We start from the raw sequence: 22041 nt of genomic DNA, 5'->3' as shown, positions 1-22041 counted from the left end.
TGCTGACCATCTATTGATGTTTAGGTACTGACTGCATAGTCAAAATAAGGACACGCAAGAGTGTGACATAAGGACCAAAATTACATATTTGGGATGTAACTACCACATTAAGGTTTACACCAACCTGCATAAATAAGCACACGCTTATAGCTAATAGTTAATAATATGTATTTGTTTTTACATTATTTACATGGAAGTAACATTTTGACTTAAAAAAGCGCTTTATGGAACACAACAAAAAAGTTCTTCAGGGTAGGCTATTATGCAGACTAAAATGTATGGGAGGTAAGGTAACTGGAATCACACATGCCTTTTTTTTTAATTTTTTCCCTCATAATCTTTCCAATGAGTCATTTTAAACAATTTTAGAATATTTTTTTCTTATTTAGTATGTTTTTCGTTAAACTTTGCTACTCTATTAACACCATTTTATAGAATCGTTATATCATAAATTGCATATATAAGTGTAACATATTTATTTGTTTGTAACTTAACATGTATCGGCCAAAAATGGAAATAACTAATCATAAAATACAACATGCTATTTAGCAATGAAGTATAAAAATGACAATACAATTAATTGAATAAGTAGTAAAGCGATTGTGGAGCATGTTGAGATGTCATCTTGTTCTTTCAGACTAGCGAGTATTATAGTCCTTTATCAATTATTGAAATGTTAAAAGGTATAATTTCAAAGGGTCGATTTATAAATTCATAAATTATAAAGAAATTTAGGTTTCAACAGACTTGGGTTGATTTGACCAGTTTGATATATGTTCTCTATGGTCATATAGTTCTTTAAAATGATGGTTATTATTCGTCCTTGAGTTTCATCATCTCATCTCAGCTTTCAGCGTCTCCTATGCAGTGAAATCTAGGAAATAGTGTACGAAATTGTCCCGTTGGTTTTTCGTTATTTGGTTGTTGTGTATGATGTTGTTTGTCTCTTTATGCTTTTGCCATGTCGTTTGGGCGCTCCGTATACATGAAAGACACGAATTGTACCCAAATTAATTTTAGTCACGTTTGTATCTACCTACTAATTAAATGTCTGCATAATATTAGAAAGATTGAGAGATCAGGGGCTCTCGCCATTGCCCTGCACCCTTTGTCCTGCAATTTTGACAATTTATAGCTAAAAAGTGACAATCTAAGCCCACCGTAGATATCGAAGATGATTTTATTCTAGGAAATCCTTCTGATACAACCTTTATATATACACAGTCTATGATTTAGTTGAATTTTATGGACATTGAAAGACCAGGGGGTCTCACCCTCATTTAACCGGTCTCAGGTAGATTTTCAATATAAATTTTGAATATCCAACTGGCATTTTGGGCGCTCCGTATACATGAAAGATAGGAAGTGAACCCAAACTCATTTTAGTCACGGTTGTATCTTTCTATTTATTAAATGTCTGCATAATTTAGAAAGATTGAGAGATCAAAGGGCTTTCGCCATTGCCCTGTGCCCTTTGTCCTACAATTTTGACAATTTTTAGCCAAAAAGTGACAATTTAAGCCCACCGTAGATATCGAAGATGACATTTATCTAGGAAATCCTTCTGATACAACCTTTATATATACACAGTCTATGATTTAGTTGAATTTTATGGACATTGAAAGACCAGGGGGTCTCACCCTCATTTCAGCGGTCGCAGGTAGATTTTCACTTTCTATTTCTCTTTTGGGCTTTCCATTAATATTTCTATTTATATTTCAAAATATTTCTAGCGTGATCGGTTTTACTTTTTGTTTTAAGAAATATCATATATAAATGTACACCTTCGAAGTTCTTTTTATTGTCAAAAAGCCATAATACACGAAGACAAATATACCAGTTAGAAAAGGGTTTATATTGGAGAACAACGAGAATCTAAGGCAGTTAGAAGAGGTCATGCAACGATTTTCTACGTATCTAATTAGTCCTCTTAACTATGAAAATCATGCTTTAATGTTATTAAGTATTTCTTTTTTGATGATTTTCAACTAAATTTTGAATATCGAATATCGAAAAAAGAACCGGCTGCTAACTTCACATTCATACTTTTATATATAAAATTTTCCTATTTCGGAAAAAAAAACATCACATACAGCATTCACTATTTCTTGTTCTTACTTTTTTTAATTTTGTCAACTAATCATAATATACTTATCTGGTTGGTATATAACACTTACCTTGTCCTGAAAAATAAATCCAAATTAGTTTGAAATATGAGGAGTAACATAAGACAATCATGATACAGCAAAAGCAGTTTATGAATTTTACTAATACGTTCAGCATATTGTTTTGAAGTGTATTCTTTTACTTGAATGTGGTTGCTATTAACACGAAGCTTAAATAAAACATCAACATGAATATCTCCTTTTAAAAATGTAAATGGCTGTTCAAACCTTATCATTTTGTCTTTTGGAGATCAATTTTTAAAGTTGTTTTAATATTTTTGAAAGACAGAATGATAATGGATGCATAATGTATACAATTGCCGAAATTTTTCTAAACATATGTATACAACACACTGGTACAATGTAGTATGTAATGAAACGTTAAACGCGGATATGTATTAAAATTAATTTCTAAATAGAGGTATATAAGTGTTTATGATGAATAACAACCTAAAATTGCAGGATTTAAAACATTCCTTTGTTATTGAGAAATGAGAAATTATAAGTGTGTTGTTAGACATACAACATTTGCTTTTAATTGATTGGGTACTACAAAACATACATATTATCAACATACTATTGTAATGATAATATGAGTTGCTTTTGCTGACCATTTATTGATGTTTAGGTACTGACTGCATAGTCAAAATAAGGACACGCAAGAGTGTGACATAAGGACCAAAATTGAATATTTGGAACGTAACTACCACATTTAGGTTTACACCAACCTGCATAAATAAGCACACGCTTATAGCTTTACAAACTTTGTCTCGAATATCATAATCATGTCAGATTATTTCAAAAGCTGGCACAAATGCTGTCAATTTTTTACCGAAAAAATAATATTTGTGATTCCATTTACACATAAAATAATAGTTATCTAAGTTAGATACTTGTTTTTCTGTTCTTTTATGTATTTGTTTTTACATTATTTACATGGTAGTAACATTTTGACTTAAAAAAGCGCCTTATGGAAAACAACAAAAAAGTTCTTCAGGGTAGGCTGTTATTCAGACTAAAAAGTACGGGAGGTAGGGTAACTGGAATCACACATGCCTTTTTTATTATTTTCCACATAATCTTTGAAAAGAGTCATTTTAAAAAACAGAGATAATGATAATTAACCAATCAATGTTTAAACAATTTTAGAATATTTCTTTCTTAAATAGCACGTTTTTCGTTAAACTTTGCTACTCTACTAACACCATTTTATAAACATCGTTATATCATAAATTGCATACATAAGTGTATGTTATATTTATTTGTTTGTAACTTAACATTTACCGTCCAAAAAGGGTAATATTTAATCATAGAATACAACATACTATTTAGCAATGAAGTATAAAAATGACTGTACAATCATATGAATAAGTAGTAAAGCGATTGTGGAGCATGTTGAGATGTTAGCTTGTTCTTAAGACTAGTGAGTATTATTGTCCTTTATCAATTATTGGAATGTGAAAAGGTATAATTTCAAAGTGTCGATTTATAAATTCATAAATTATAAAGAAATTTAGGTTTCAACAGACTTTAGGAATGTTGGACTTGGGTTGGTTTGACCAGTTATATATATGTTCTCTATGGTAATATAGTTCTTTAAAATGATGGTTATTATGTGTCCTTGTGTTTCATCATCTCATCTCAGCTTTCAGCGTCTCCCATGCAGTGAAATCTAGGAAATAGTGCAAGAAATCGTCCCGTTGGTTTTTCGTTATTTTGTTGTTGTGTATATATTGTTGTTTGTCTCTTTATACTTTTGCCATGTCGTTGCCAGTTTGACTGATGAGTTTGAATCTCTCTTTGGCATCTTTAGCCTCTTTTGTAGACGGAACACGCGTCTGAGATAATTATTTAAAAGGTGTATTTATTGATTTACTTAAGTATTCTACTACCACCATTGTATAAAATGAATTGCATACGCATTTGTACGCTATACTTATCTGCTTTGTATTTAACACTTACAAGCTGAAAAAAATCAAATAAACAATTATAAAATAAAGCATACAATTCAGCAATAAATTAATACAACGTCAACGGAATAAGTTGAATAAGTAGTAATGTGAGAGAAGAACATTTTAAGATGAGAGTTTGTTATGTCAGATTATTAAAAAGTATTTATGTCAATGTTGATATGGGATATTTGTATGATTTGGCGCCTTATGATAAAGAATGTGTCAATGAAATTTGGTTCATTATTCTCTAGAAAGTTGACGTAAAGACGATATATTCATATTTTTGTATGTGCTCTATGGATATTAATTTCAACAATTTTTTGTTATTATATGTCATAGGTTCTATACATGTCTGCTATGGGTATTTCCTATGAAGGATAATCTAGAAAACAGCGAATTTTGCCGTGACGTACACAGTTTACATATGACTAATTATTTTGAACGTCTATTTGGTAGCTACTACCTCTTTATTAAGAAATGGACGTCTGACATTCATCATTGTAATGTTATAATTATTGTTTTACTTTACTACACTAATCACACATTATTTTATTGTAAATTAATATAGAAAATCAAGACATGCAATTTTGTTATTTTAAGACATAACGCGCGTATAGCATACTTCATATGCAAAATATGTTAACTGCTTTTTTTTCAATTTTTAGTTATATTTAAATGCAAAATTATGCCACAATCTGTGACATAGCCAATTTACTAGTTTACTAAAGTCAAAAAAATACTGAATTCTAAACGGAAAGTTCTTAACCAAATCGGAAAATCAGAAGCTCAAACACACCAAACGAATGGATAACAACTGTCATATTTTTGATGTGGGAAAGACATTTTCATTTTGTAAATTGATCAATTATAAAGAAATTTAGGTTTCAACAGCCTTTAGGAATGTTGAACTTGGCTTGATTTGACCAGTTTTATATATGTTCTCCATGGTCATATAGTTCTTTAAAATTATGGTTATTATTCGTCCTCGGGTTTCATCATCTCAGCTTTCAGCGTCTCCCATGCAGGGAAATCTAGGAAATAGTGCACGAAATGGTCCCGTTGGTTTTTCGTTATTTTGTTGTTGTGTATATTGTTGTTTGTCTCTTTATACTTTTGCCATGTCGTTGTCAGTTTGACTGATGAGTTTGAATCTCTCTTACGCATCTTTAGCCTCTTTTGTAGACGGAACACGTGTCTGAGATAATCATTTAAAAGGTATATTTATTGATTTACTTAAGTATTGTACTACCACCATTGTAAAAAATGAATTGCATATGTATTTGTACGCTATACTTATCTGTTTTGTATTAGACACTTACATGCTGAAAAAAATCAAATAAACAATTATAAAATAAAGCATACAATTTAGCAATAAATTAATACAACGTCAATGGAAAAAGTTGAATAAGTAGTAATGTGAGAGAAGAACATTTTAAGATGAGAGTTTGTTATGTCAGATTATTAAAAAGTATTTATGTCAATGTTGATATGGGATATTTGTATGATTTGGCGCCTTATGATAAAGAATGCGGAAATCAAATTTGCTTCATCATTCTCAAGAAAGTTGACGTAAAGACGATATAATCATATTTGTGTATGTGCTCTATGGATATAAATTTCAACAGTTTTTGTTATACGTCATAGGTTTGATACATTTCTGCTATTGGTATTTCCTATGAACATGTTGAAGGATAATCTAGAAAACAGAGAATTTCGCCGTGACGTACATAGTTTACATTTGACTAATGATTTTGAACGCCTATTTGGTAGCTACTACCTCTTTTGTAAAGAAATGTACGTCTGACATTCATCATTGTAATGTTATAATTATTGTTTTACTTTACTACACTAATCACACCTTATTGTATTGTAAATTAATGTAGAAAATCAAGACATGCAATTTAGGTTTTTTGTAAGACATAACGCGCGTCTAGCATACTTCATATACATGGTATGTTAACTGTTATACTTTACACCTTTGTTTTAATATCTTCATATAATGAACTTCATATATATATATGTATATTCAGAAATAAATCATACCAACACAAATATAATTGATTGAATGAATAATGAAGGTCAATTTACAGTAAATTGGCTAACTACAGCGACATCTTTAGCTCGATGTAATTTAACTGAATATCGAAAAAAATGCATTTATTTTTTCTTATTTGTGAAATATTACTGATAAGATTAATTCAAAATAGGTAAATATTTAATAGAAATCACATAGACGAAAAACGTTCCTAAAGTTGTTTTTAAATTTTCCAATCTCAAATGTCTATTCCATAGATTTTTCTTTAAAAAAGCTATTTGTTGTTGTTACAATAATTTCTGTTTAAACGATTTACAATAATCAAGGGGCCAACGACTTCGTTTGTACGGATTATATCATTCCAAGTATTGTTCTAGGTGAAAACAAATTAGCACCTAATGTCAAAAAAGAGTAACATCATCGTGTTAGAGGCAATAAAATGTCGATTGTTTAGGTTTTTATCAAGCAACTTGATAACGGATTGGTAAATACCATAAAACAAAATTGATGACCCCATGCATATTTTACATATTAAATAAAATGGAAATTCATGTTCCAACAACATTAAGTTTTTGAGGGAAAATCAATAAAGTAGAAATTTCAGTTGAAAGGATTTTAGACAACTTAAAGAACGTTTTTGTCTTCATTTAACTGCTTGCTACATGTTCTATACAAATATTCTTTTATCTATAAAGAATACAATTTGTATAATTTCAGACATTGAAAGAGATAAATGCGTTTTTTTTTTTCAATTTTCATTTATATTTAAATGCAAAATTATACCACAATCTGTGACATAGCCAATTTATTAGTTTACTAAACTAATGCTGAATTCAAAACGGAAAGTCCTTAACCAAATTGGAAAATCAGAAGCTCAAACACACCAAACGAATGGACGACAACTGTCATATTCTTGATGTGGAAAAGACATTTTCATTTTATAAATTCATAAATTATAAAGAAATTTAGGTTTCAACAGCCTTTAGGAATGTTGAACTTGGGTTGATTTGACCAGTTTTATATAAGTTCTCTATGGTCATATAGTTTTTTCAAATGATGGTTATTATTCGTCCTTGGGTTTCATCATCTCAGCTTTCAGCGTCTCCCATGCAGTGTAATCTATGAAATAGTGCACGAAATGGTCCCGTTGGTTTTTCGTTATTTTGTTGTTGTGTATATTGTTGTTTGTCTCCTTATGTTTTTGCCATGTCGTTGCCAGTTTGAATTTGACTGATGAGTTTGAATCTCTTTTTGGCATCTTTAGCCTCTTTTGTAGACGGAACACGCGTCTCAGATAATCATTTAAAAGGTATATTTATTGATTTACTTAAGTATTCTACTACCACCATAGTTTAAAATGAATTGTATATGCAATTGTACGCTATACTTATCTGTTTTGTATTTGACACTTACAAGCTAAAAAAAATAAAACAAACAATTATAAAATAAAGCATACAATTCAGCAATAAACTAATACAACGTCAATGGAATAAGTTGAATAAGAAGTAATGTGAGAGAAGAACATTTTAAGATGAGAGTTTGTTATGTCAGATTATTAAAAAGTATTTATGTCAATGTTGGTATGGGATATTTGTATGATTTGGTGCATTATGATAAAGAATGTGTAAATAAAATTTGGTTCATCATTCTCAAGAAAGTTGACGTAAAGACGATTTTTGTATGTGCTCTATGGACATAAATTTCAACAGTTTTTATTATTTTACATCATAGGTATTATAAATTTTCGCTATTGGTATTTCCCTTGAAATTTAATCTAGAAAACAGCGAATTTCGCCGTGACGTAAACAGTTTACATATGACTAAATATTTTGAACGTCTATTTGGTAGCTTCTACCTTTTTTGTAAAGGAATGGACGTCTGACATGTCTGACATTCATCATTCTAATGCAACAACGTTCATTTTGATTGGATAACGTCATTTTTTTACATGGCATCAATTGACAATTGATGCTATGGGACGTACGCGCAAGCGCAGACGACATATGACAGATTTTAAGTACATGTTTTAACGTTGTTTTCTGTCAGTTTCATTAGAATGGAGATAACAATATTGTGTTTTAAGCTCCGACGGCATCAATTGGGGATTTGATGCTCGCAAATACCCGTTTACTGTCTCCGCTAACGCGTCGCAAGTAAACTTAATTTTCGACCATCAAATCCCCAATTGATGCCGTCGGAGCTTAAAATACAATACAGTTATCTCCTAATTGTAATGTTATAATTATTGTTTTACTTTACTATACTAATTACAACTTATTTTATTGTAAATTAATGTAGAAAATCAAGACATACAATGTTGTTTTTTTTAGACATATGCATGGTTTATTAATGTTTATACTTTACACCTTTGTTTTAATAACTTCATATAATGAACTTCATATATCTATATATATATATATGTATGTATTCAGAAATAAATCATACCAACACCTATGGAATGTATTGAATGAATAGTGAAGGTCAATTTACAGTAAATTGGCTTATTACAGCGACATCTTTGACTCGTTGTAATTTAACTGAATATCGAAAAAATGCATTGATCTTTTCTTATTTTTGAAATATTACTGATGAAATTAATTCAAAATAGGTAAATATTTATTAGAAATCACATAGACGAAAAACATTCCTAAATTTGTTTTTAAATTTTCAAATCTCAAATGTCTATTCCATAGATTTTTCTTTAAAAAAGCTATTTGTCGTTGGTACACTAATTTCTGTTTAAACGATTTACAATAATCAAGGGGCCATCGACTTCGTTTGTACGGTTTATATCATTCAAAGTATTGTTCTAGTAAATAAAAAATTAGCACTTAATGTCAAAAAAGAGTTACATCATCGTGTAAGAGGGCATAAAATGTCGATTGTTTAGGTTTTTATCAAGAAACTTGATAACTGATTGGTAAATACCATAAAACAAAGTTGATGACCCAATGATTATTTTACATATTAATTAAAATGGAAATTCATGTTCCAACAACATTAAGTTTTTGAGGGAAAATCTATAAAGTAGAAATTTCAGTTGAAAGGATTTTAGACAACTTAACCAAATTAAAAAATCAGATGCTCAAACACATCAAACGAATGGATAACAACTGTCATATTCTTGATGTGAAAAAGACATTTTCATTTTATAAATTCATAAATTATAAAGAAATTGAAGTTTTATATATGTTTCCAATGGTCATATAGTTCTTTAAATATGATGGTTATTATTCATCCTTGGGTTTCATCATCTCAGCTTTCAGCGTCTCCCATGCAGTGAAATCTAGGAAATAGTGCACGAAATTTTCCCGTTGGTTTGTCGTTATTTTGTTGTTGTGTATATTGTTGTTTGTCTCTTTATACTTTTGCTATGTCGTTGCCAGTTTGACTGATGAGTTTGAATCTCTCTTTGGCATCTTTAGCGTCTTTTGTAGACGGAACACGCGTCTGAGATAATCATTTAAAAGGTATATTTATTTATTTATTTACTTAAGTATTCTACTACCACCATTGTATAAAATGAATTGCATATACATTTGTTCGCTATACTTATCTGTTTTGTATTTGACACTTACAAGCTGAAAAAAATCAAATAAACAATTATAAAATAAAGCATATAATTCAGCAATAAACTAATACAACGTCAATGGAATAAGTTGAATATTAAGTAGTAATGTGAGAGAAGGACATTTTAAGATGAGAGTTTGTTATGTCAGATTATTAAAAAGTATTTATGTCGATGTTGATATTGGATATGTGTATAATTTGGCGCCTTATGATAAAGAATGTGTAAATCAAATTTGGTTCATCATTCTCAAGAAAGTTGACGTAAAGATCATATTTTTGTATGTTGTCTATGGACATAAATTTCAATAGTTTTTGTTATTATACGTCAAAGGTTTTTATCAAGCAGCTTGATAACGGATTGGTAAATACCATAAAGCAAAGTTGATGACCCCATGATTATTTTACATATTAATTAAAACTGAATTTCATGTTCCAACACTATTAAATTTTTGGGGGAAATCTATAAAGTAGAAAGTTAAGTTGAAAGGATTTTAGACAACTTAAAGAACGTTTTTTGTTTCTTTTAACTGCTTGATACATGTTCTATACAAATATTCTTTTATTTATAAAGAATACAATTAGTATTATTTCAGACAATAAAAGAGATAAATGCCTTTTTTCGATTTTCAGATATATTTAAATGCAAAATTATACCACAATCTGTGACAGCCAATTTACTAGTTTACTAAACTCACAAAAATACTGAATTCAAAACGGAAAGTCCTTAATCAAATTGCAAAATCAGAAGCTGAAACACATCAAACGAATGGATAACAACTGTCATATTCTTGATGTGGAAAAGACATTTTCTGCCGTGAAAAAATAGTGGATGAAATAAACCTGGTTTTATAGCTAGTAAAACCTCTCACTTGCATGACCGGAACATTTGGAATTACAACTTACTTCTTTTTGTGTCCAATTATTTAAACGTATGCACTACAAACAAAAAAAAGTCTGAAATGGCGTAGATCTGTACTCAACTGTACTGGTTTTTACATGACCAGTTTTAATTGGTCTTAAATTTACTCGACATTACTCGACGCCACGCCAGTCTGTACCATACTCGAATATTCATTTAAAATATCACACCCGATCAGAGAGTATTTAATTTAAAATAACATACATTCCAAATTGCAAAATCACAAGGCCTTTTGACTCCACTAGATAAGTCAAACACAAGTTTATAAAAAATGGGATTTCTTTTTACCTGTAAAGTACATATATACTGAGGTAATTACACCTTATTTAAGTGCTTCTTGTATGTCATGTCCTTAATGTTAACAATAAAATATTCAAATTCAATTGAAATAAATGTGTACTACAAAATTAGAACGCATGTCCTTATCTAAAAGGTAATAGATGATTACTATAGTATTATATATAGAATCTAAAGAAAGTTGTCATTTTCAAAATTTATGACGTGGCTTTATATACTATGTCATATATATATATATACTTAAGAATAAAAGATGTTCACTGTATTATTGACTAAAATCAACTGACACCATTAGTTTATACTAGACTTAAATTAATAGTGGAAACAGTAACCATAAAATATATCTAAAACATTCATAACATTTTGAATAAAATAATAAACTATAAGTCACAATTCATGTTTTGATCAGCTTGTTTTATTTTTATTTTATTGTGATTTATATATATGTAAATGTTGATAATGAGGTGTTCACGTAATGTTATGTTTATCTTGAAATTTTCGGTTCAATATTATATTTAATATGCAATTGTTATTTCAAATTGTTATTTAAATTACTAGTCAGGGGAAGTAACTCTTTTTAAAATACTTCCTTAATTGATGAAATACAATAGATAGATACAAAAATTAGGTCTATGTTGGTTAAGATTAGGTCGAGTATTGTTCAGACTAGGTGGAGTATTGATCAAACTAAGTCGAGTATAGTTCAGTATGGTGAGTGATACAAGAATATGATATGTACATCTCATTTAACATTTTTTCTTTTCAAATTTCTTTGATATATATTTCTTTTCAATCATTAATAACAGAGAAGTTGAAATAATATGCATTCTGTTCTTAAAACAGAGAAAACCACAAATTTACCAAATTGACAGCATGGTAAATTTGACACGAAAAAGCATTAAAATATGATAAAGCTTTCTTTTATTAACACCTATCGTTAGTTTTTTTAAAGTCAAATTTATTCAGATTGTTCCTCATGATCTTTATTAAAATTATGGAAAAAAGTTTTTTTTGTAGAAATGTGATTTTATTTTCAGGATAATAACCCCAAAATGGGTAAAAAATTTATGCAAACAGGAAAAATCAACAAAATTGGTTACTTTCAAAGGGCGTAGCAAAGCAATAAGTGAAGCACCATATGATTTTTTCTTCACCAATAATTTTTTTCAGTCATATACCAAAAAATAAGATTTTGAAAGAAAAAAAAAAGTTTAATTCTAGAATTTTTAAGCTTCTCAGAGGTGTATATCCTTAACACTTAACAAGTCAAAATACCTCTATGATTTTTACTTCTGTGCAATTGCGTCTTTGTCTACTGAAAACCTTGTTTTCCAATCATAGATATTAGGACTAAATTTAGTATACACGCCAGACTCGCGTTTCGTTTACAAAGGACTCTTCAGTGACGCTCGAATCCCAAAAGTTAAAATTACCAAATAAAGTACGAAGTTGAAGAGCATTGAGGACCAAAATTGCTAAAAGTTTTGCCAAATACAGCTAAGGTAATCTATGCCTGAGATAGAAAAACCTTTGTATTTCAAAAAAATCGAAAATTTGTAAACAGTAAATTTATAAATATAACCATATCAATGACAATTCCTATCAGCACAAAAAGTGCCGACTACTGGGCTTGTGATACCCTCGGGGAAATAAATATCCACCAGCAGTGGCATCGACCAAGTGGTTGTAAATAAACTCATCATAGATACCAGGACTAAATTTCGTATCTACGCCAGACGTGCGTTTCGTCTACAAAAGACTCATCAGTGACGCTCGAATCCCAAAAAGTTAAAAATGCCAAATAAAGAACGACGTTGAAGAGCATTGATGACCAAAATTGCTAAAAGTTTTGCCAAATGCAGGTAAAGTAATCTATGCCTGAGGTAGAAAAACCTTAGTATTTCAAAAAAATCGAAAATTTGTAAACAGTAAATTTATAAATTTAACCATATCAATGACAATTCATATCAGCACAAAAAGTACTGACTACATTTAGTATATACTCCAGACGCGCGTTTCGTCTACAAAAGACTCATCAGTGACGCTCGAATCCCAAAAAAAAATTTGTATCAATACAGTCCCAATAAATGATAGTATGTGCAAAGCAATACTACCAGGTTTGTTCGAGTTTTAGCATTAACAATTGTTAGAGAAAATTAAATTATTTATACAATCATCAAATTGTATTTGACATGCTTCTTGTAGCTAGATATACAAATACAGGTACATAGAGAACGTCTGGAGTTTCTTTGCAATAACAACAAAATTTACAGAGTTCAGTTCATTCAATAATTAAATAAGTCCATGTGTTTAGTAGTTGTTTGATATTTGATGAATATTTTGACAGAAAAGAGTAGACCATGTAGACTTCTCTTTATTAATTTTTTTTATCAACTATGCTAACTATATCTTGATGGAAACATGTTAAACTGGTGATCAAATTTCATCAGTTCAGAAGAGGCAAATCAACAACACACTTGAAGAATTACATGGTATCTTATCGATGTACGTCAATGGAGTAAAATATTTCTATTGTACATGTTTCGCTTGCAATGCAAATCATAATTTCGTCAAAATAGCGTCATCTGGAATACGATACGACTTGTAAATTTGACAACACACTTGAAGAATTACATGGTCTCTTATGGGAGCCCAATCAATGTACGTCAATGGAGTAAATTATTTGTGATGTACATGTTTCACTTGCAATGCAAATCATAATTTCGTCAAAATGGCGTCATCTGGAATACGATACGAAGTGTAAATTTGATAATAAGACAACTGTTATTATAATTAAAGATCTAGGAAAACATTGACATGTCGTAAGTGAGATAAGACCCATCAGCCTTAGTTGTGACTGTAAAGTTATGTGATGGCGAATCAGTATGTTAGTGCTGAAAAATGGAAAAATGATAAATGAATAGTTGAAATTGTTTGTCACAGTTACTAGATGGAAGATGTCAATTCTTAAAAAAAATAAGAAGCAGAACTTGTTCTTTCGGTTATATCCTTAATTTTAAGTTCACTGTGATATATGAGATATAAGCACACATTGACATGTGGTTTATTGATTTACAAGACATCATCGATATTCTTAATTGTTAGGTAAAAGAACATTGCATTTTTTTATCAATGCCTTTGAGATAATTTTGAAATCAAAGTTATGATTATTTTTGTTTTTGCTAGATCAGACATATATAGCAGAAGGTGTACATCCTACAATGTTCAACTGTTTTATATTTAGAAATGTGACAGCGAAATGATACTTCTATAATCTGTCGCAGTTTGATGTTGTTTCACCTTCGTTACATAACGATGGATATGTCATGCATTTGTTAATAATATATCTCTGTACGGGCTTTATAAACCAGGTTTTTATCACACAATTTAATCTTAATACATGCATTTTATGATTGCCTCATTGAAATTGTTTTATATAATAAGCAAGCATTGGTTTGTTGTAAGTTAATACAAGCCGAGGAAATAAATAAAAACCGTTTTCAAAACACTTACTGCCAATGTAAAATACTTGTAAACATATTGTAAAATTGTTTAAAAAAAGGACAACATAACTTCGAAATCATCATCAGTCCCGAATAAACTAAATAAAACAATGTTAAGTTCCACTCGGATTTCACTACTGCAATAATTGTCACTTTAGTATTCCTTTTTCCTTTAGGATTCAAAAATATATTATTACTTTAAACCAACATACAAGAAAACAGATAATTCAAAATGGAAAGTCCTTTACCATATAATTTCCTTAAATTGACAACAATGTTTGGGCGAAACAAATATAATATGTTATAAGGGGACCATTTTTTTTTCAATGCCAGTATAATAGATATAAATGATATATAAAAGATACAATGGGCATTCGAAAATCATAAAAATCAATGAAAAAAATCAACGCCTGGAAAAAAAAAGACAACAAGCCAAACAACAATTTTAAAATAATACATAGAAAACTCAGATGTAGCATTCGTCATGTTACTCATGTAAACATCTTGCTGTTTGGGGAGTAAAATGTCCTCTGTGCTATTAGTATTCCGCAATCAAGTTATCATGAAAAGTCATTAGTTACCTGGTTGAAATTAAAGAATAAAATTGTTGAAAACTTACAAACCTAATTAAACACTTCAAAAACTAAATCGAAAGACAAAAAAATATCGTAAACGTGGTAATATTCAACCATATCCAGCTGATATCATGATGATCTTGTTTTAATATTGCAGTATGGATCTAATAGTCAGTGTTTAATATTTATTCTTTTATAACATGTGTAGTATAGAACGATCAAGTGATTGAGATACACAAGACGTATTTGTAAAACTTGTCTGTAGTAGATGACCGTTTTAAATATTTGTCATTTACAATAGACGTAGATAATACTTACTTATCGGATCTCTCTTCCCTTCTGAAAGATGAAACAGATTAATGGCATTAGTTATATAATATATGTATAAGTGAAAGATGTCTAAACAAACAGACCAGTATATTTGCTTCTGTTCAATGTGAAAATGTGATGTGTCGTTTTTTATTGAGGACTGAGGTTAAGCTGTTCCATGTTAATTCTGGATTTTTCAATCAAACAGACGTCAATGGTTTATCAAAAACGGAGTATAGTGTTGGACGACCTTTTTTTATAAATTGTCCTTGCATCATACATGTTTCCCTTTAAGAATGGCATCTATGTAAAATTGAGAATGGAAATGATGAATGTGTCAAAGAGACAAAAACCAGACTTAAGAGTAACAGCCGACGGCCACCAATGGGTCTGTAACACAGCGATAAAGTCCTGAAAAATTTGTGAAAATAGACGTCATACTAATCTCCAATCACATTAATGAACTGAAATAAAATTGAAAAGACAAACAAAGACCAGAGGCTCCTGAATTTAGAAAGACGCAAAAATGCGGTGGCGTTAGAGAAGTTTAGTGAGATCTCAACTTTCCCTATGCTTTAATATCAAAGTACTTACAAATTGAGAGGTAGAATTCTGCTCTTAAACACTCTTTCTGTTTTTTCATCAATGGGTTTAAAAAACTTCTGAAACATTGCAATCATCTACAATGTATGTGGCTTTAAATAAGAACAAATGACAGAAGTTGCATTTTCGAAGACCAAACATATTCTGCACTTCATTAAAATTAAGGAATACAAAACGTTTTGTCTTCATACTTTAGATACGCCATACATTGCCATATGATACCTATATACATCTTTGTGTCATGTCCATAGAAACAAGGAACTTACCCACACTCTTTGCATTTGTACAGGTATCTCCCTCGCTCTTTTGGGTTCACCTCATGTTTGTAATCTCTATAATGAGCAACACTAAGCTATTAATAACTGGTAGACACATAATCAGTGCAAAAATAGCAAACAGCATTTGAAATATATACAAGAGTCATATACCAAGTTAATGAATCTCGAATTAATTGAAAAAATAATCTATAAGAAAGGAAAAAATCTGCTCACACCCAGACAGAGATACAATTTTTTACCAGGAAGATATATTGCTTAAATTCAGAGATGTTTCCTATGGTTCAAAGTAGGGAACAGAAGCTGTTTACCCACCAATGGTATCACAATTCACCATTTGTTGTAAGTCGGGGTTGTCGTTTCCTTATGATTAATTTCGACTTTTTATTTAATCTAATTGGTGTATGTCGTTTCCTTAAACCAAATCGGATGACATCATCAAAACAATATAAGAGTTTACACCAACAAGGAAACAATACATTAACGTCATTCTTTTTTATATAACAAATCCTTATAGAATTATTCCTTATTTGCCTACCCTTTCCCCTCCTTTTCCCTGTCTTTCTTACAGACAATAAAAAACTAAATGTAAGACAAACTATTTTAATTTAACCATTCATAAAACAGCATATTTGTAATCTCGTTTCAACTTGTTGAAGAACTATATACGATACATCCAATCATTTTGTAATGACTGATAGTTCTCATATTATACAATCGAAACCCCTTGTACTAACTTCATCTCGATTCGGAAATGTGACTGAAAAAATCATTCACCCTATAAAGAAAAGTCGATTGTGAAAGTGACTACTGGATTCGTTAACCTCTTATAAGTCGATTGTAAATGTGAATGTTTAAGTGGTTGAACTCTTCATTGACAGTCGATTGCGAATAACTTTGTCAATCGATAATATGTTAAAAAGAGGTCAAAATATCACAACGAGGACAATTTCATATGAGGAAAGATATAACATACAAAGACTATTTACAAAAGGACAAACTACACTTAACAAAACAGTATGACTTTGTTATGTTGTTGTAAAACAGTATGACGTCTTTTGATTATACGTGCCTCAATAGTCCAGATAATTGTGATGAATAACTTTAATATTTTGCTTATATCGTATAAGTTTAAAGAAGCTCTAAATATTTCAACTAGACAAGCAGGCACATTTTGACGAGCAGTATATTTACGAAAATTAAATGCAACAAAATCTAAACATTATTGAAAATAATTTATGCTTCTAGTATGCGGTTGCATATCATAAGAAGATTTATTAACTTAAATGCAATCGTGCTCGAGTTAGTGTGTTCTAACGTACGTAGTGGAAAAAAGAGGAGAGACATAAACCAGAGAGACATTCTAATTGACTTATCGAAAATAAAATTAAACAGTGTACTGGTGTACGCAATATATAAAACAAACATAATCAGAACCCTTGCAACGTCAAATGCTTAGGTATGAAAGAAGATAACGTGTAATTCACTCAAACATTTGATGACAAGTTTAGTTGTTACCCCGATTATGTTTTTTCTCCATGGATTTATGAGTTTTGAACAGCGGTATAATACTGTTGCCTTTATTTACATTGTCAAATACGTTAACTTTAAAAACTGTATAATGTACAAATATATTTCCCTACCTCTTTGGTGAAGGCAATTCTCTTTCTCTGTTCATGGTTTGTTGTGTACGCGTTTTACTGATAAAAGAAAACTGAAATTTTTACATTTTTTTCTCAAACGTTTTTGTCAGGCGTATGACAGTTGTTAACAAATAGTCCTTTTCTTTGTATGTTGGTGTTTGTTTTTGTAGCAGTACAGTGTTAATATTGTTCCGTTGCTTTCCACTTGTAATTAATGTGTTTCCCGTAGTTTTATTCTGATTTTTTTTCAGTTTAATCGAATTATGACTATTGTAAAGCGGTATACTTCTATTGTCTTTATTTATATTATAATATTGCATAAAATGCATGAACTAAGAATAAAATTTCTAAATAACGAGAAAATCAGTAATATCTGTACTAGTTTGAAAGCAAGTATTTTTGCATTTTGTACGTATTGTCATGGTTGGTACATGTACATGTATCAATACAACTTAACATGTACACTGCCATAGACCCCGTATTCATCCGCATATTGTGAATCCATAATATTAAACAATACATTTGTAAAGACCACATATTTGTATTTCATGAATTATCTCTTCTTCGTCTGTCATAGTATATCCAGACATAAGTTTAAAAAAACAACATAATTTTGAATTTGCAAAAATACGTGTCTTTTAGATACTATAAAATTGAGAATGAAAATGGGGAAAGAGACACCAACCCGACCATAGAACAGACAACAGCAGAAGGTAACCAACAGGTCTGATAATGAACACCATACTAAACTCCAAATTGTACACAAGAAACAAATGGAAAAATAATACAAGACTAACAAAGGCCAGAGGCTCCTGATTTGGGACAGGCGCAAAAATGCGGCGGGGTTAAAAATGTTTGTGAGATCTCAACTCTCCCTCTATACCTCTAGCTAATGCAGAAAAGTCAATGCATAACAATACGCAAATTAAAGTTCAAGAGAAGTCCGAGTCTGATGTCAGAAGATGTAACCAAAGAAAATAAAAAAAATGACAATAGTCAAAATAATATCAGACTACTAGCAGTTAACTGACATGCCAGCTCCGGACTTCAATTAAACTGATTGAAAAATTATATCTTCATCATATGAATATCAGGCACAATCCTCCCCGTGAGGGGTTTAGTATCATACCATCATAACATATATGAGAAGAGCATAACCCAACAACTGGTTTATTAATAATAAATGTTTTTAGTTCCGATTATGGTTATATTGACAAATGAATGACGACTACAAAATGCTTTATTATTATTAGTAGAATTACCTGATTATGTAGTTACCAAACAGCTGTTTAACGTCGTTATCTGTTGCAGACTTAGCAGTATAATGTATGTTAGGAAATTCAGGTATAGGCTTTACCGTCAGCTTTGCGATGTAATCTGTAAGCTTCTGTAAAGACTGCAACAATTTTCCATCGTTTCGTGTCTTGTTGAGTTCATGTATTTTCTTGTCTAAGTCGCGTCCTGCCTCCAAATCCATTTGAGTATCTTCCAATAGCTTTGTTAATTTGTCCCTTTCCTTCATGGATTGATCCTTGACCGATGCAATCTTCTCTGAGATACATTTATCAATCATAGTCTTTATCTTTGTACCTTCTTCTGTAATAGCTTTGACTATTCCTTCCATCTTCACATCAAATGCCTTTAGACCTTCTTCTATCTGCTTCATGTTTTGGGTTGCCTCATGTACCTTACTACGCAAGTCTGTTGTATTCGTCTCCTTCAGCTGTGATATGCTGTCGAGAAGTTTGGAAAAGGCATGCCCTGTGTGACTGCCAGTCACACAACTGCTACATACCGCTACGTTACAGGTATTACATACAAAACTTTCGTCTTCATTGTGGTCTTTACATTTGGATTTACCTTCCGGTATAACTTCAGAGGAAGACTGGAACTGGTGGTGCTTTGTCCCTCTCTGCCGTTTATGAAAGCCTTTACAATTATCACAAAAGTACTGTTCACACTCTAAGCAGTAATGAGATCCAGAAGCACTAACACATATCTGACATGTTTTAGAGGCTGCCTGTCCCGTGTTGCTACTCATCGTCTTCGATGTATAATACACTGAAACCAATTGCCAACACTGCTATCGAAATAAATCAATAACGAGTATATGTGTACGCTCTGTATTTAAATGTAACGCTGTAAAACATCAAACTTATTATATAGTTTGGATATGCAATTAACATTTACATACAATAATCAATTAAATGCCTATTGTATTATTGATCAATGTTCTGATTTATAGATACTAATACTTGTGTTATTGACTGGTGTGTGTTATAACTATGGATGGCAACGCATAGTAAGACATAACAAATAAAATAACATACTATTATGTGTAAAAAAAAAACGTAATAATCTAAGTGCTGATTTTTATTGGTAAATAAACAAATTGCTTTGGACTTCAAATTTAGTTTATTGAAGGAAAATCTGTCTTATTTTTAAAATATACATTAAATTATAAAAAAAAAAAATGAATTAGTTCTCGCCGCGTTATAGCCTTTTTGTGCATAGGCGGCATAAAGCATTTTACAAACCAATCAATCATTCAATAAAAAACGATTAACGTAAACATTGGCATACATTTTTGAGAAAATTGTATATCGGTAAGTATAAAAAAGAAGATGTGGTATGATTGCCAATGAGACAACTATCCACAAAAGACCAAAATGACACAGACATTAACAATTATAGGTCACCGTACGGCTTTCAACAATGAGCAAAGCCCATACCACCTAGTCAGTCATAAAAGGCCCCGATAACACAACGTAAAACAATTCAAACGAGAAAATTAACTGCCTTATCTATGTAAAAAAAAATAAAGAAAAAAAAACAAATATGTAACACATAAACAAACGACAACCACTGAATTACAGGCTCCTGACCAGGGACAGGCACATATATAAATAATGTGGCGGGGTTAAATGTGTTAGCGGGATCCTAACCCTCCCCTAACCTGGGAAAGTGGTATAACAGTACAACATAATAATTTGTAGCAGATCCTAAACCGATGTTACATACGACTAGACTGAATAGAAAACACATTTACATTTCATTTGTAATATACGCGATTCCAAATGTTTTAGTAAACTTGAAGATTCAAAAATGCATCACAATGTAAATCCATATTACATTTTAAATTTAAAAATGGCAAATATAACATAATAGGTAAATATACAGTAAAAAAGACTATTGGCATTTACAGATAAATGACCATGTAAACATGTAACCAGTGACACATATACAATTAATACGAAATATGTGATTGAATTCAGTTATAAGTCTACCACTTGTGTCAATATCGAGGACATAATCAAGTAATGAAATAGACCTTCAACATTCCGTAATATTCGCAATCTCGGGGTCACGGTGCTATTTGGTGTCGCTTATCTAAGCGGACGAACCTAAATCGTCAAAATAAATTTTGCCAATGAGTATGACATTTTGATAAATATGTGAAATAGCTAGAGCTGTTAGGAACAGCTTATTTATTTAATAGTATCTATATCTATTATGAAGCATCTTTAAGGCTTTGTAAGCAAATATTAAACAGTGTCAAATTTATCTACAGTTTGTCAACCATACTACACTCAAACAAACGATGTATTTTATTAAATGTCACAATGGTGCGTGTTGCTTTAAATTAGTGACAGAAACCCTGATTAGTCCACAGATAAACTATATATACAATAATAATATGATCAATAACTCCGATGTGAAGTTATTTAAATTAGTTAAGATTGCTAGATATTATAAAATTAAATATATGCTGTCTACAGCTATGTACGTTATCTATATTGAGTTATCTAATTTTTAATAATTAATTAGAGATTATTAATCCGCTGACACGAAACTAATCCAAAATATACCGTATCATATTTAATAAAACACACAAATCTGTACAACAGCGAGTGGAATTATCTATACGGTTAGAGATACAAAAGCTCACTGATTTATAAGTGAAATGAGTTATAAGACATGATCGATATATTTGAAAAATAGAAATAAACGTTACACAATGTATGTTGTTGGCCTAGGTAAAAGCCTTAATCCCCAGCTGCATTGAATTAACTTCAACATCTTCTTCCAGGATATTTAAGAAAAAGAAAGAGTACTTTCCTTTTATTATTTGTTAAACAGTGTGTTTACAACTGGATCACTTGATATCTAAGTAGAAAATACATGCTAGAAAGTA

The 22041-nt window shown here is 30.5% G+C and overlaps 1 protein-coding gene across 1 annotated transcript; it reads right to left on the bottom strand.

Annotated features, from left to right (window-relative positions):
- Positions 1-19104: 19104 nt before the first annotated feature.
- On the bottom strand, positions 19105-19887 carry LOC139494290 (E3 ubiquitin-protein ligase TRIM71-like). Its single transcript, XM_071282458.1, has one exon. The coding sequence runs from the start codon at positions 19885-19887 to the stop codon at positions 19105-19107; it is 783 nt and encodes a 260-aa protein (XP_071138559.1).
- Positions 19888-22041: the final 2154 nt, after the last annotated feature.

The sequence above is a fragment of the Mytilus edulis genome, chromosome 11, assembly GCF_963676685.1.
Source record: "Mytilus edulis chromosome 11, xbMytEdul2.2, whole genome shotgun sequence".
NCBI lineage: Eukaryota > Metazoa > Mollusca > Bivalvia > Mytilida > Mytilidae > Mytilus > Mytilus edulis.
Note: the sequence above shows the minus strand (reverse complement) of the source record. Positions and strands in the feature narration are given on the sequence as shown.

What these genes read in the sequence shown, in the direction of transcription:
- LOC139494290 (XM_071282458.1), bottom strand. Translation starts at nt 19,887, where the DNA reads ATGAGTAGCAACACGGGACAGGCAGCCTCTAAAACATGTCAGATATGT.